The sequence below is a fragment of the Apus apus genome, chromosome 24 (genome assembly GCF_020740795.1).
Source record: "Apus apus isolate bApuApu2 chromosome 24, bApuApu2.pri.cur, whole genome shotgun sequence".
NCBI classification, from domain to species: domain Eukaryota; kingdom Metazoa; phylum Chordata; class Aves; order Apodiformes; family Apodidae; genus Apus; species Apus apus.
Window position 1 is genome coordinate 2947886 of NC_067305.1, and position 16411 is coordinate 2964296.

The following is a 16411-nucleotide window of genomic DNA, read 5'->3' on the forward strand; positions in this document are numbered from 1 at the left end:
AACTGTCCAATGTGGGGGGATCCACCACCTCCCTGGGGAGACTATTCCAATGTTGGATTGTCCTCATGGGGAAAAATTTACCTCTTGTGTCCAATTGGAATCTCCCCAGGAGCAACTTGTGCCCATCACCCCTTGTCTTTTCCATGTGACTCCTTGTAAACAGGGAGTCTCCATCTTCTTGGGAGCCACCCTTGAAGGACTGGAACTTGGTGATAAGGTCTCCCTGAAACCATGAGCTGTAGGAACAAGATTGTGTACCTGGAATGGAAAGAAAAGAGAAATTACAGTTAGGAACTGCACAATATTGCTAATATGTGCTCAGAACACAGCACTGAGAAAAACTTGAGCTAAAGACTGACTGGGTTTGAATGGAAAGACAGGGACTCCTGATATTGTCAGCAAGCAGCAGAGCATCAAAATCAATTCATTTCTGCCCTCAGTGTCCCTCATCCTGCCCCAAACAACCTACAGGCTCCCAACCCTGGATAACTCCTCACACCACACACAGGACAGTCTTCTCACATCATATTACTCTATTTTTTTTCATTCTCCAAATGCCAGACATTTCTATTCCCTTATTTCTTGTGTTCTGACTACATCACACTGCAGGCAGATGCAGCAAGATGAATGGTTAATAATTCTACCACAGTGATCTAAATTCCAAATATAGCCTCTCTGAAATGATTACATCCACAGAAATCCATTCAAAGGAACATTCCTTAAAATCCATTTTAAGGATTTAAGGGCTCTCAGGCCTGTCTGTGTGTGTGTGTGAGATGAGACAGTCATTAAATCCTTGATAAATAGAAAATAGCCTTTTACACAGGACACTCAGCCCTGAGTTATGTTAACTCTGCAGTGCTACAATTCCTTGAATGTAGCTTATTTTGCCTGTCTGGGTTTGTGGAATTTTTTTCTCCAAAGCAAACTAAACATAAATGAGTTGTATAGCTCTGTAATCAACACAGAGAACCGTGTCTAAAGTCATTTATATCAAGCATCCAACTTAGCAAAAAACTTATGAAAAACCACCAGCCTGAAGCAGTCACTTAACTTGGGAATTTTTAGCCTCAACACTGTGGGAGGCCAAGTTTTCACCTATTGCAAAACAAACAAATAAACCAACAAAGCTGGTAAGGAAAATATCTGCTCTGTGCCTGGTGCTGCTGTCACAAGTTTTTGACTAAAACTGAAGATCATTCTCCTTTTTCTGCCTTTGACAACCAAAAACAGCCTTACAGAATGTTAGTCACAGCAGGAAAATGACCAAGAGAAGTAGGTTTTTTTCTAGAAAATGCCTCAGCAGCCACTTGATTTATTCAGTGAAGATTGTTTTCCTGCACAGGAGCTTCCAGTGATGCACAGAGTCTGTGTGGTCACAGGTCAGTAGGGAGAAAAGGCACCTCCAGAAGATCACCCAGCCCCATCCTACCAGCAGCCCTGGGCAGCATGGATGCCCCTGAGCTGTGAGATGGTCAAGCAGGATCAGTCCCATCCTCAGCCTGACTCAGGTGGAGGGAAGAGAGGATTTTCCTCCTCCCTTTGGGGCAGAGCTGGTCTGGAGGCTCCTCCTGGCATCTGGCAGCTCTGGGGGTGCAGCCCAGCACCTCTGTGTCCCTGGAGGTAGTGGAAAGGAAAACTGGGGAGGGACTTGGAACAAGGGCAGGGAGGGAGAGGACAAGGGGGGATGGATGAAAACTGGAAGAGGGAGATTGAGGTGAGACATGAGGAGGGAATTCTGGAGTGTGAGGGGGGTGAGAGCCTGGCCAGGTTGCCCAGGGAAGCTGTGGCTGCCCCATCCCTGGCAGTGTTGAAGGGCAGGTTGGATGGGGCTTGGAGCAACCTGGACTGGTGGGAGGTGTCCCTGTCCATGCAGGGGGTGGGATCTAGATGATCTTGAAGGTCTCTTCACATCCAAATCATCCTATGATTTCATAAAGTGAGACCAACCACACACAGATCAATACAGGAGGGGATGGCTCCGCTGTCCAGTTGGGATCCCACACCCACACGACCTTGGTGTTGGGCAGCTCTCTCCTAGGGAAGGGAGCATTTTGGTTTTTTTTCCAGCTCCCTGTAGCCAAGGCAGAGGAGGGGAGGACAAAATGGCAGCTGGGGCTGTTCTGAGCACAGCACTGCCCATAAGTGAAGGGTGGCACCACCAGCACAAACAGCACCAAACAGGAAAGAACCACGAAGAATAAAAGTGCATTTATTAACTTATCTGCTATTTCCAGCATTTCCTTTTCAAAATATATTCAAAGTATTAGCCCTGAAAACCCTGCTGAGTGTACTCAGTTGTTTTTTATGCCAAGATTATATGTGGATAAGTTATTAGATATGGATAAGTTATTAGATATGGATAAGTTATTAGATATGGATAAGTTATTAGATATGGATAAGTTATTAGATATGGATAAGTTATTAGATATGGATAAGTTATTAGATATGGATAAGTTATTAGATATGGATAAGTTATTAGATATGGATAAGTTATTAGATATGGATAAGTTATTAGATATGGATAAGTTATTAGATATGGATAAGTTATTAGATATGGATAAGTTATTAGATATGGATAAGTTATTAGATATGGATAAGTTATTAGATATGGATAAGTTATTAGATATGGATAAGTTATTAGATATGGATAAGCAACTGATTTTTCTTGAGTGTTATGAGAAGGAAGAGTCTATCTTAAAGTACACACTAGACATATCCCACGTGAAAATCTGAACTTATATTCTTAGTTTCTTTAAAACAGAACTTCAAATAACCCAAATTGAAGCCAAAACAACTCAGAGGACAAGGGACCACTGTGAACTCCATGGCAAGTGGCTTTCAAGGCTGAGGCTCCAAGGCTGAAGTCCTGAACTGGATGTCTGAGTGACACAGGGAGGAATGACACCACCATGTTCTGACAGGAACTGAAGCATCTCACAGGAACCAGTCATGCAGGAATTGGGATGGTGCAGGTGGAAACAGCAAGGAAGGGTCAGGAAGGAATGCTAAAGGATGCAGAAAAGGGCTGAGAAACCTTTGGTAACATTTAGAACTGGCAGAAATGTTTAAAAGAGAGAGTTTACCCAGAAATGCACCCCATGGAGGTGACAAACAACACACAAAAGCTAAAGAGAAAACCAGGGACCCCGTGGTTGCCTTTCATTCTCCTCCCCATACCCCCAGCTGAATTATTTGCTCTCTCAATGCACCTTTTATCAGCTATCCCACCACAAAGGGCTTCTCTGCTTCCCCTCATGAAATCCAGTTGGGAGAGAGAGTTTCTCCAAGAAGCAGGTGGAGTGGGAGGATTGCAGCCTGGGGATTCCATGGATGCCAGGGCAGCAAGGGCCACAGCACAGGGAAGCCCCAAGCCCTGTGAGCTGACTTAGCCCCACCAACCTCAGACTGGAGCAGGGATGAGCTTCTAACAAGCAAGAAAAGGAAAAAACTTCCCTCTGTTGTCTGTGTATTACCAATTCTGACTGGTTGTGAAGAGTCTGTCAAATGTACCTGAAACACTGTCAGAATATTTTGGGTGTTTGATGAATCATCAGACATTGACAACATGCCTCACAGCTCAGCTTCTTCACTGCCTGTTTGCTGCAAAAAGCTTCAACACAGATTTCATGCCTTAGTCATTCTCCACCCTTCTTCACTTTCCAGACTATCTTCACATTTTGCTTCCTCTCTACTCATCCATCAGTAGGATCTACATCAGCCAAAAGATTCAGCTGGGTGGGGAGCAAGATGAGACATCATCTCCCCTAGAAAATAAACCTGAGAGTTAAAAACTGGGATTCTATTACCTTTTAAAAATGCTTCCAATTAGTTACTACTTACTATACAACTTACAGCAACACACAGGTCAGGATTAATTTAATGTCATGTATCTACAAAGATATGTCAGCTGGCAAATGATGCTAGAAATGTTTGGCATCTGTTTAAGAATGCATCCCTGGAATTACTGCCATTGTCACCTGGCACCACACAGATACAAAACAGAAGCATTTCTTGCATATCTGACTCATTTTTGCTTCTATGTCCACTAATCCCATGAAACAAATTCCTCATGCAGGCCACTGAAATCTAAGGAGGATCCTTTCTTGAAGCATCATGGTCAACAGCTCCAGAGGGCTCCAAGCAGGAAAAGCTTGGGAAGTGCAGCATGGGGAGGGAAACAACTGCAGAACCTGATACTTTGGGAACTGAGAATGTAGAAGAATTTCTCTGTCCCTGACTGGACTTCTTCAGCAATGAGCTGGCTGCCTTTGGGCTCCAGTTTTCCCTTCCCTCATAGTCCTCACTTCAGATTACCTCTAAACCTGTCCCTTTTACACTCACCCTCTTGTCCTTTCATTCATTTCCTTCCCTCTAGAATATTTTCTCTGGGTTAATCCCACATCCCCCAAGTCATAATGTACTGAAATCTTTTCACCTGTGTTTTTCTTGCCTGCACAGCTGCTTCTCCCCAGTCCCACCTTAAGTTCTCAGAGGGTGACATGTTTGTCACTTGCTCCCAGGGGACTGCAGACCCTCTGCCACCAACTGCAGCTGTGGGATCAGAAAATGTCACCACCAAAGGTGGCAGCTCCTGGCTTACAGCCATCCTGCATATCACTGGGACATCATTCCAGTATTTAAGCTCATTGTTCTCCTAGCCCAGTTTTCCTTCCTTTTAGCTGTCCTGGTTACTTGCAGGTCATCAGTGAGGAATGTTCTGCTGATGTTCTCTCCTTTGTTTTTGTTTAAAACCAAAGTCTCTCTCCAGAGAGGTGTGACAGGCCCTGCATTGTCAAGACACCAGCAGCCTCCAAGGCCTCAGAGAAGGGCTCTCTTAGCAACTCAACTAACACAACGCTCTGGAAAGAAGAACTAAACCCATCATTTCAAAATTCACCAGTGAAAATTACTCTCATTCCTCTGCCTGTTCCTCCCTAGCTGGGAGGCTGCCTCATCCAGCCCCCTCCTCCAAGTCTCTAGTGGAAGGAACCTTGGCATAACCCTGCTCAAACCACAAACAATGTCTTATGATGAGTGCAGGATTGAAATTCTGAATTAAAGCTGTAGAATAAATGAGTCACATTGTGCAACAGAAAGGTCAGGGCACTCACAGAATGTAAACTAGCAGATGGAAATGATATCATGATGGCTCCACAAATATTAAACTGGCTTCTGCCAAATTGAGCTTCGTTTTCACAAAGAAGATGAATATTTAACTTTTAGTAAACATTAGTATTCTAAAAATAATGTAAAGAGAGGGAACACTTTCTGTCCTGGATTGAAACACACTCTTGAATGGCATTTGTATTAGTGAAGTGTCAAGCAGATAACGTATCTGCAGGATAAACAGGCACAAAAAAAGGAAGTTTCAGATGACCAACACATAAGTCACTGAGAAATGCAGCTAACATAACTTGCTAAAAAAAGCATTTATGAACACTTGGCATTTGCATAGAGGTATTTTTACAGGTTGGGTAAAGTTTGTTGTAGCTGGGAAGTGTAACTGCCACCCTTTGTTTCAGACAGACTATTTTTTTTCTTAGGGGAGCAGACAGCTGAAATGCTGGAGATCTCCAAATACAGGCAGGGAAATGGCAGCACCTAAAGGAACAGCCAGGCTGAGGCTTCAGGAATCCCAGAATTTGAGTTATGTGGGTGAATACAATTTCACTGGGTGTTTGGGGGATGAGTAGGAAGAAGGGTGTTAGAAAAAAAAGAAACTCAAGGCAGACACATCCACAGGAGAACTGAGGGGCCAGGAAGGAAAGGTTGAGCTTTTACACTGAGGGCTCCATGAATGAGATTTGTAACCTTAAGCTCAAAAATAAAGCAATGAAAAAAACATAACCAAACAAAGAAAAAAATGCTTTCTGTCCTTCATTCCTCTGGTTCTCAGAATAAAAACACACAGGTTTTATATTCTTTATAAAGATAGGGGGGCTTGACTGTTCTGGAATTCACTGATCCAAACCAACTCAGCCAAACACTAAAAATTCTGTTACTGCCAGAATTATTTCTTACTTGCTCCCTGTATTTTGAGACATCTGAGGCTAAATACTGCCTTTTTTCAACACAAAACCCCAGCCTGTATTTCTGAAGCACATTCAGATTAGGAAATCCAACATGGCAGAAGACAATTTTCACTCACCTTGAGGAGGGCACATTCCAACACTTGGATGAGCATGACTGTGATATAGAGGACTAGGCCAGAGCTGACACCACTGTCCCTTCCTAATTTTTATTCCAAGTCTCCCAGTTTTCACCTAGACATAAAGCCAAATGTGGTAAAGCAAACAGTAAAATAAACACAGTGGCTGGTTTCTTAACCAAGATGCTTTCCTAGCTGAGGGAGAGAAGAGAAACACAAGAAAGGGGCATGAAAAATTTGAGCAGAGAACTTATCTTAGGTTAAATTTGCAGCAGGTGTAAATTAGCCCTGCTCCAGTGGCCAGGACAACTGGCAGCAGCTGAGGGGCTGGCTGGGTGACTCCCCACTGCAAATGCTGTGCTTAAAGTGACAAGCAGCTGCTGGGCTGTGATTTCCCCGAGTCAAGACTCCTTCCTTTTCAAGAATTCCAGCTCCCAATGTCTCTGGAGCAATCTTTGCATGGAGGTGTTTTGGAAATTGTGGTGAAAGTCGACTTTGCAAGGGGTATCTTCAGGAATAATCAATTAGTGTCCTCACGTTGACCATAAATAATCATTACAGTGACAAACACTAGCTGAGATCTGTTTGTTAGACACACAGAAAATGAACAGGAAAAGACCATTTGTTATAATCCCACTCAAAAATTTACCAGGTTTTATCTTAAAACCAATTTTCTTGCCTTCAAAATCTTCACTGCAAGATTTGCAGAACCTTACACCTCTAACAGTTAATAATCTTCTAATTTGCAGTCCGTGTTTATTCATGATCAGCTCATTTTATCCAAGCACTGAGCCTTGACTTTACAGCTGATGAGCATAAAACAGCTTTGCAGAAAAAAAGCAACATCTTTTATTAGATCAACGGACATAGATGAGGGGAGACAAACAAGAGTTTGAGCCCAAAAAACCCTTCTTCAGACCTGAAAGAGAAGCAGAAAAATTGAAGTTAAATACAGCTTGGAACCAGTTGTTCTGAATAAAGCTCAATGATGGCAAAATAATCACCCAATCTAAGGAAACTATTGGGGATATTAAAAAGGTGTGAGGTAATTAAGCTATAGGATACAGGTGGGCCAAAGGAGATACCAGTAACTGCCAGGACTAAAATGTTCTAGGGGGTCCTGCAGACCTGGTGTTACTCATGGAATATCCTGCCTATATAGCTCTAAACCCTGGATATGGGAGAGACAGCCTGGATTAGTGGCTGCCTGTGATGCTGGCACTGCCCTTGTGAGGTGTTTTAGGAAAAACCCTTCTTTAAAACCCCCTTTTCTCAGGTTCTTGATGGTTAAATCCCAGCTATGTGGGTTTTACCCAGGAACAGCTGAAAAGCTCAAGGGACAATACTTGGCAGCCAGTGAGGAAATGATGGAGGCACTACAAAAAAAAGGAATATAATAGAAAGCACTGATCTTGTCCTTTGGGCACAGTGAAAATCCTTTTCTGTGCCCACCTTCAGGCAGGGGCAAGCCCCCCCACCAACACTCCCATCTTGGACACTATCAGCACAAGAATCAGCTCCAAAGCTGTAAAGAAAATGAACAGGGCACCACACATCAGTGTCACAATTATTTACAAACAGCTGAAGGACAAGGACTCCTTAAGTATGACTTTTAACATTTCCCTAGGCTGGTTTTATAAAAAGGACAAACATAATGGTTTGGATGATTAAAGCTCTATATTAGACAAGATATTATTTATAATACATACAATATACTTCAAACCATCTGAAAAAACCCAACACAACAGACATTCAGAGCTGTGGTTAATTCTGTCTTCCCCTCTCTCAAGCCTGATTTTAGGAGAATCTGAAACAATTAAAATGAAAGCACAAGTTCCACAATGTGTGTTCATGGTGAGAGGTATTCACAGGAGGAAACAGTCCAGCTGGAGTGAACTTACCTTAAAAAGCTCTACTTTACATGAGTGAACTGGAGCTGGAAGCTAATGTCATGGTATGACTTTGTGAAGGAGGAATGAGCCCAGGGTTCAAAAAGTTCCTCCTAAATGTTCAAAAGATCATGGTCCAAGTGGATTCACTCATCAGCCTCTGCATATTCCTTTCTCTGAACAGCTTCAGTAAAAAGAAGTGAAAAAGTGATCATAAATTTGCTCCCCTGCCTTCCCTATCAGAAGTTGAAAGGAACAAACACAAAAAAATCCCTTCCCGTGGCATTTCTGGATGCATTTTAGAGAATCAAAGAGGAATTGGGGGGAAAAAAAGAAGAGGAAGGTGAAGAGAGAGCAGCTTGTCTGCCTTCAAGGGACAGGGAAAGAAAGACAATTCCACCCTCGCCCAGCTCTGTGCCTGCCCCTGAGCTCCCAGAGGTGACATTTCCACCTACCCCATGACTAATTTAGGCAAAGGGAGAGTTTGCCAAAATAAAAACCTATTTCCAGCCCGGGTATCAGAGCTGGAGGGGAGAGGGGGGGACAGGGAGGGACAGGTGCAAGCCCAGCACGCATGACCCATCCAAACCAGGGGACAATTGGCTCATCCCGCCCCGAAAATGTGACATCTGGGGCTCATGACAGTCACAGGGCTGCCCCCTGGGGCGGGGACAGAGGGAAGGAAGGGCACTGCGGGGCTTATAAATGAGAGACCAGCCCGCCTTTTCCTTCAATGAAATAGTTCAGGCCAAGCCCGGCCCTGCGGGTATCGTTTGGTTCCCGCTGAAAAGTCATTTCGTGCCTCTGAAATTCCTGGCTGGTTTCTCCTCACCCCATCCCTGCCCAGGCAGCTGCAAGGATGAAATACATCATAGGCATCGGAGGGTGAGTGCCTGTGAATATCGCGTGTTTCTACTGCTTTTTCTTCCTCTTTTTTTTATCGTTTTAAGGCTTAGAATTCATGCCTCTCTCTCTGTTAAACGTAACATGACAGGATTCTGGAAATGATGCGACTTGCTGGCTGCTGACAGAGGTTGCTCTGCAGGGTGGCTTGTGCTGAACTTGTGTTAGCAGGAGCTGTGCTGAGGTAGGGAAAAATAATGCAGCAATAAGTCATAATGAAGCGGTCATTAATAACGAAGCAATTTCGTAAGTCAGATGAAAGGAGCGGTGTGCCTCAGCTATGAGACAGGAGGTTTTCCACGTCTGGTTAGGCTTTTAAAAGGTATAAAAGACAAGAGGAGGGGGGGAAATCTGGTTCAAATGAGATTGGGGTTGGGGGTTGGGGTGTATAAAATGCTTTTATCCAGAAAAGCAGGGTTTAGACTCAAACCCGTGTGAGGACAGGGAGACAGAGCTCACCCAGGGCAAGACCCGCGTTTAGAGCGCGGGTTAAAAGGCAGCGAGGTGAACAAAAAGGGAGAAATGAGCACATCCCGACTCCAGAGCCCTGTCCTTGGAGGGGGAGGTTTGAAACAGGCTCTACAGGTACCAGGCTGAGCCCTCCCCGGAGGACAGAGGGAGCTTCCTCCTTCACAGCCCCGCGGAAGGCGCTTCCTCACAGCACTTGGGGCGGCTGCTCCCGCACGGCTCTGAGCCCCGCGGGGAGCGTTTTTACACCCCGCGGGGGCCGGGGCGAGGAGGCAGAGGGGGGAGCGGGGAGGGCGGCCCGGCGGCTGCGTGAGGAGGTGCCCGCCGGGAGGAGCAGGGAGCTCCGTCCCTTCCTCTCGCCCCCGGGCTCCTTCCCTCCCGCCCTGAGGGGAGCGGAGATGGCGCCGCGCGCTCCCTCAGCCCCCGGCGCGCGCGGGAAGCGGCCGTTGGGAGCCCCGCCCCCCTAACGGGCACCGCGCGCGCGACGGGGAAGGGGCGGGGCCGAGTGTGTGTGTTGGGGGGGGGGGCACAGGCAGCGGTCGCAGCCAATCGCTGAGCAGCGCGCGGCGAGGCGGGAAATTCAAACGGGAGGAGCGGGCGGTTCCGCACAGCGCCCCCCGGTCCTGAGGGCCGCGGGGCCCGGGTGGTCCTCCCGGCTCCTGTCCTATCAGCTACTCTCCTCTCACGGCTCCTCTCCTCTCTCCCCGCTTCTCTCTCGGCTCCTCTCCTCCCCTGTCCTCTCCTCTCTCGGCTCCTCTCCTCCCCTGTCCTCTCCTCTCTCTCGGCTCCTGTCCTCTCCTCTCTCTCGGCTCCTGTCCTCTCCTCTCTCTCGGCTCCTGTCCTCTCCTCTCTCTCGGCTCCTGTCCTCTCCTCTCTCTCGGCTCCTGTCCTCTCCTCTCTCTCGGCTCCTGTCCTCTCCTCTCTCTCGGCTCCTGTCCTCTCCTCTCTCTCGGCTCCTGTCCTCTCCTCTCTCTCGGCTCCTCTCCTCTCCTCTCTCTCGGCTCCTCTCCTCTCTCTCGGCTCCTCTCCTCTCCTCTCTCTCGGCTCCTCTCCTCTCCTCTCTCTCGGCTCCTCTCCTCACGGCTCCTCTCCTCTCCTCACGGCTCCTCTCCCCTCTTCCCCTCAGCGTCACCAACGGTGGCAAAACCACCCTGACCAACCGGCTCATCAAGGCGCTCCCCAACTGCTGCGTGGTGCACCAGGATGACTTCTTCAAGGTAAGCCCAGCTCCCCTCTGCCCTCCGCACCGGCTGCTGCCTGGGCTTGTCGGGGTAGCTGTGGCGGGTGGAGCTCTTATTTACTCGTGCTTGCTTTCCAAGTCAGTTTTCACAACTTAGGAGTCATTAATTTCCAATTTGTTTTAAAAAAATAGTTTAATTGTTAACAGCTTCGGGCAAGCGAGGAGGTCCTGGCCTTTACAGACGTGTCTCCAGGCTCCACACAAGTGGAGCTCGGCACAGCAAGAGCTTCCTTTAAATTTAACAACCGTTCTAAACGGAGGTGAAGCTGCTGATCTAAGTCAGGGGTTATTTGCTGTGCTCTGCGCGAATAGTTTTCTCCATGTTGGCTTTTCCTCCCTATTTAAATTAAGAATGTTGCTTGCAAGTGAGACTTGAGGGTTCCAGCACCCCCGCGGTGCTCGGAATGCAGGGGGTTGTGCTGGGAGCTTTGGCAGCTCCGTGTCCCAAACCCCATCCACGGGTTGGATGGAGGCAGGAGCCCTGTGCTGGCTCGGGTGAGGAGAAGCAGGGCAGTGGACACACCAGAAGAGTGAGACCAACCCCTGGAGGCTGCAGCCTTTTCACGGGAGTTACCAACTAGCTGGACCCCGCCAGAGGTGGAAATCCAAAGAGATGTGTCCACACAAGTGCAATAGTTCCATGGGATCCCCAGCAGGAGCACGGAACAGAATGAGACACTCATTTGGAACTGCCTCTTTGCCAGAAGCCTCATGCACAAATTTGGTCAGATATGAGCCCTTCAAGTCGAGCTGAAGTTTTCCACAATGATACAAAACTTCTCACTAGTGTGTTTAGCTCCCTAACGCTGGTGCAAATCAAGCTGTAACTAAGTGATCAGAAGTTGTGCTGTGCTGACCTGCGTTTTTATTAGAGCCATTAAGAGCGAAAATAGCTATTTTTTTTTAACATTTTATTAGTTAATTAACACTGTATTTGCATTTAAAGTTCTTCTATGTTGACTTATAAACAGAGGCCTGTAGCATTTTGGGTAATAACACCATCTCAAATTATTAACCTAGAACTCTGTCCGACTTGGCCTGAGCCAAGAAAACTTTTCCAAGCTCTCGGGGTTGGTGAAAGATGGGAACTGGAATTGTCATGTAGCCCAGCTAGGGTCTGTCATAGTTTTGTGAAGTGAACCCTTGCTTTGTTGTCTTACTGCAGTAGTGTCCAGGTTGTGATGGGATCTTAGGTAGCTGAGCTGAGTTTGCAGCAATGTTTTATTGCTCACTATATTTCAGCCACAAGATCAAATAGAAGTCGGGGAAGACGGCTTTAAACAATGGGATGGTAAGAGCAGTGCTCGCTGTAGGATGCAGTAATGTATCTTTTTCCTAAGTATTCCTTTTTAATTCTTAAAGACTTAACAGTAAATTTCTGTAATTTCGATATTTTATTATATTCTTTTGTTTTTACAAGTTCATTCTCTATTATATTCTCCAGCCGACGTGGTTTGTGGTGTTTGATTGTGTCCCCTTTTTCCCCACCCACCCCCTTTCTCCTAACTAGTGTTGGACTCCTTGGATATGGAGGCAATGGTGAGCACAGTACGGGCGTGGATTGAGAACCCAGTGAAGTTTGCCCGTTCCCATGGGGTGAATGTCACACCTGGCTCTAAAGAGCCAGCCTCCCAAGATCCCCATATATTGGTCATTGAAGGCTTCCTGCTTTATAATTACAAGTAAGGTTTGGGGAACTATTGCTGGTTTGCCAGGGAAGAACACTAGACCACTAGTGCCAGGGCTAAAACCTCTTTACTAACACACCCTTCTTCCCTTTTCTGAGGAATCACACGTCAGCATTTTTCTCATGTAAAATGGCCCAGTCAATGTTGGTACAAATGAGGTGACTCCCAGGGTTGTGTAGGAAGTTCTCATCTTTAGATTAACTTTGGACCAGAGCTTGTCAGTGCTCACCCAGCACTGGAGGCCCAGGCTGCCCTCCCACCTAAACCTTGACCTGCAGAGGTCCTTGATGAGAACAAGATGATAATCTGTTCCACATTGGAATCTCTCCTGGAATTTAGGAATAGTTCTCTCAGGATACATGTTCTTGTTTAATACTGACTAAACTGAGCTTAGTAATTAACTGTACATTGGAGCAAAGATCAACTATTTTTGTGGTTTGTTTTGTTGTGGCTTTTTTTTAATATGGGCAAAAAAATGCTTGGCAGGAAGATGGGGAGACAAAGACTAGCACTGAAGAGAGAACTTCCAAGAGCTAAATATATAAACTGCAGAAAATGGCATGCTATGAACATGAGGAAAAGATTCTTGCCTCTAAACTATGGTTTTGTTTACAAAGCTCCTTCTAGAGAACAGGCTGTGTGTGACACTTCCCAAAACTGGAGTTGTTTTTAGGCAGCACCTTAAGACCAGCAGCCCCATCCCAGCTTCCCAAGCTGAATGTGGAATGGCAGCCTTGGCCTCTCCATGCCCAGAATGGCAAACTGGAGCTTGCTCTGGCAAACTGCCAGGTGTTCCTGGCCTGTCCCTGGGGAGGTGACTCTCTGTGTCTCTCCTGAAGGTTACAAATACCTCTCAAGTGCTCACTCTTGCTCACAGGAGCCTTTTCCTTAGCCCAGAGGGAGTATCTCACCCACAGAGCTGCAGCTTGCTCAGTTCATACTATATTAAGCATTTATGCAACCCTCAGCTGGGTTTTCTGACTCTGTCAGGCCCACCAGCTTCAAACTAAATTTGCTTTAAGGATTTTCCTGGGTTTATTTTCTGCAGCCTCCCAGGGGCACAGCACAGTGAGCCATGGTAGAGCTAACTCCCATGTTTCTGGAAAGGCACTTGAGCTGAGGACTTGCCTTGTACCAGACCTGGTACACATTGTGACAGCTTGCTCCAGTTCACAGCAGATTGATTAAATAGCAATTTTGGTCTGCTGCAAGCTGAATTTGAAGTTGATGTAGAAAAAAAGAGTCATGGTTCACACCCCAGGTTTTCCCAGCCCTGTGTCTGATCCTCCCCAGGAACTAGTAACAGGAATTTGGGTGGGAAAAGCACCTGGCACACCTTGCTGTCCTGCAGGGATCAGCACTGTCTGTGTTTTACAGCTACTAATGAACCACCAGCTTGTGTCTTAACACATTTGCACTTCTGCTGTCTACAGTAGACACAGAGGAGGGAGGCAGGAAAGATTTTTGTGGCTTTCAGGGGTGATTTAACACTTTGTCAGGAAAAAAGAAATAGACATGTTCTTTCTCTCTGCCCTGCCCCAGACCCCTGGTAGACCTCTTTGACCTTCGCTACTACCTGGCAGTTCCATACGATGAATGCAAGAGGAGGAGAAGGTGAGAAGGTTCTTTGACATCTCATCCTTCCATAAAGACTCTACTAACAGCAGCCCTTCAGGCCACCTTTTCTGTTGTTATTCAGGGGATATGTTGGTGTCACTAACTGGAATTACAGTTGAAAATGGTAATATAACTGGAGAAAGGTTTTTCATGTGCTGTTTTCTGAAACTGGTTCTTGCTGTCCCCCCCTTGGGGGGGTTATGGAGGTCCAAGGGAGCAGAGTTGTTGCATGTTTCCCACTGAGCATCATCACTAAACCCTCAGCCTGCTTGCTTTGCCCTTACTTGCTGCCTGCAGCTTCTCTCCTGGCTTTGGGTGCCTCAGTAAACCTGTTGCAAACCACCAATACCAGTGAGAAACTGGCCTGTGACAATCGGCTTTTGCACAAAAGCAACTGAGCAGCTGCCAGATGAACACCAGGCTTCAGCAGGGAATTCCCAGCACTCCTTGATGTTCTTTCCATGTCAATATTCCCAGCACAAGGAACTACACCGTTCCCGACCCACCGGGTCTCTTTGATGGACATGTCTGGCCCATGTACTTGAAGCACAGGAAGGAAATGGAGGACAGTGGAGTTGATGTTGGTAAGTCTCCCTGAACACAAAGCCTTTGGCATTCTGCTCTGGATTTTAAGGAAGCTGGTAATTTAATTCAAGGGAACTTTGTGATGATGCAAGGCACTATTTTTATTTCTAAGTTGTAACCCTGACCTAATTTCTGTCCAGATAAATAGCTGCAGTTTTACAGCTAAGAGCCTCTTCCCTTTGTTTCATATTCCAAGCACTTCTAGGGGGGGAGAAAGAAACATTTTTAAGAACTATGTTCTTTCTAATGGGATATGAGATTTTTGCAGGCCAGGCCATAGTTGTTTGTTTTTTCAGGCTGGATTTGGTTTTCCAGTTAGAATACAAGTTGTCAGGGCTATGAAATATTTTTCGACTCATCTACATAAACTTTGTTCTGATCAGAAACCTACAGGCTCCTCCTTTGCTTTTCAGTTTATTTAGATGGCCTGAAGTCTCGAGATGAGCTCTACAATCAAGTCTTTGAAGATATTCACAACAAGCTTTTGAATTGCTGACAGGTAAATCCTCCCTGCTTCTGAGGGGCTGACTGCTGGAAACCACTTGTTCTTATGCCTGGATAGTCAAGACTTTTCCTTCTTGCTTTCCAGGGTCTCAGAAGACCTGGAAGACCCATGTACAGAACGATGTAAATAGTACTGAGAAGTTGGAATGAGGGTTTATTTGTGTAAACTCTTCTTATAAGGTCCTTTGGAAAGCATCTTTTGTATATAATTGAATCATGAAGATAACTTATTCACAGCTCTGTGATGGACAGGATTGTTTTGTGTTTTGTTTTTTTTATTTTCTTTTATATCCCACTGGCTGAAACAAGAGTTGAAAATGCCTTTTTTTAATGGAACAAGTAGAGCTGTGTCAGGAAAACAACTGACTCTTCTACTTCTGTGCCTCTGCAGATATTAAGCCTTCATGTCATGGCTTGTTTATGTCATCTCTTCAATTCAGTAAAAATCAATTTAAAATCTCTTTTGGAGCTCCTGTTTTTACTATGTCAGTCACCTTAATGTAGTAGAAACAGGAACAAAGTCCCCTCAAGAAAAACACAAGAACATCCCCTGTTTTCATACAGCACAAGTGACTTCTCTGCAGCCTCAAACCTGCTTTTGTGAGTTGCTGCTTTGGTTTAAGTGGCAACACTGGCCTGAACGTGTGGCTCAACCCTCCCAGCAGGAGTGAGAGTCCTGGAGGTGAAAAACACATCAGATATTTTTCCAGTGCTGGGATGGAACCAGTTTTCTGTCAGGCTCAGCTCTCTGCTGTTTCTCACTTCATGCTCAAAACAAATTAAGATACTAGTTTTCTCAGTATTTCAGTATAAATCCCTCCCTCTCCAAGCAAGATCACACAAAGGAAGTAATTCAGCAAACGGAGTGAGAGAAATCATAACATGCTTGAGAAAGGAAGAGCAATATTGCTGAAGCAGACACCAAGTGGTAGATTTTTCTTCTCCTGCTTATCCCACTTTGAGAACAACATTCTGTCCCAGTTTCCTCCTTGAACAGGGCAATTCCTGCTCCTCATCTGGCTTTTAGGCAGAACCTCCACCTCAGAGCCAACAGGGACAGGCAGCCCTGGGGGAAGCATGAGTAGCACAAGGACCAAAACTGTCATTTCTTTGCCCAGTGCTCTCAGCTGGCTCTGTGCTGCCACCAGCCACACCTGCAGCAAGGCCTGTCTCTGCAGCAGCTCCCAGAACAGACTGAAATAGTTCAGTTGGACAATGATCATCTAGTCTGACTGACCATTTTGAACTTTCCTCATCACTGTGGCCAAGACTATTCCATTGCCCACCAATCCTCCCTTCCCAGCTGGGAAGTTGAGGAGGCTGTGGTTCCTACCTGGCTCCCTGAGCTCCTCTGACAAGAAGGTCT

At 46.0% G+C, this 16411-nt stretch overlaps 1 protein-coding gene and 1 long non-coding RNA gene across 5 annotated transcripts; one reads left to right on the forward strand and one right to left on the reverse strand.

The window, feature by feature from the left end:
• Positions 1–2196: 2196 nt before the first annotated feature.
• LOC127394067 (uncharacterized) lies at positions 2197–8511 on the reverse strand. 3 transcript variants are annotated; one of them, XR_007891592.1, is made up of 3 exons: positions 8053–8496; positions 3514–7070; positions 2197–3008 (listed from the first exon to the last, which is right to left on the reverse strand). It is a non-coding gene; the product is annotated as an uncharacterized LOC127394067 (long non-coding RNA). The 3 variants fall into 3 exon arrangements; XR_007891591.1 differs by having other exon boundaries at positions 2197–3767; positions 6152–7070; positions 8053–8491; XR_007891590.1 differs by having other exon boundaries at positions 2197–7070; positions 8053–8511.
• A 252-nt stretch (positions 8512–8763) lies between these two features.
• Positions 8764–15506, forward strand: NMRK2 (nicotinamide riboside kinase 2). Of its 2 annotated transcripts, none has more exons than XM_051639798.1 (8): positions 8764–8925; positions 10538–10628; positions 11894–11942; positions 12162–12333; positions 13882–13953; positions 14434–14540; positions 14955–15040; positions 15104–15506. In XM_051639798.1, exons 1-7 carry the CDS (start codon positions 8900–8902, stop codon positions 15035–15037), a joined length of 600 nt encoding a protein of 199 aa, XP_051495758.1. In that variant the 5' UTR covers positions 8764–8899; the 3' UTR covers positions 15038–15040; positions 15104–15506. The 2 variants fall into 2 exon arrangements, with proteins under 2 accessions (XP_051495758.1, XP_051495757.1); XM_051639797.1 differs by having other exon boundaries at positions 8765–8925; positions 15131–15506.
• The last annotated feature ends 905 nt before the right edge of the window (positions 15507–16411 follow it).

What these genes read in the sequence shown, in the direction of transcription:
- NMRK2 (XM_051639798.1), top strand. Translation starts at nt 8,900, where the DNA reads ATGAAATACATCATAGGCATCGGAGG. An exon ending in TACATCATAGGCATCGGAGG is followed by an intron (nt 8,926 to 10,537) that starts GTGAGTGCCTGT and finishes TCTTCCCCTCAG; the next exon opens with CGTCACCAACGGTGGCAAAA. An exon ending in GAATGCAAGAGGAGGAGAAG is followed by an intron (nt 13,954 to 14,433) that starts GTGAGAAGGTTC and finishes CAATATTCCCAG; the next exon opens with CACAAGGAACTACACCGTTC.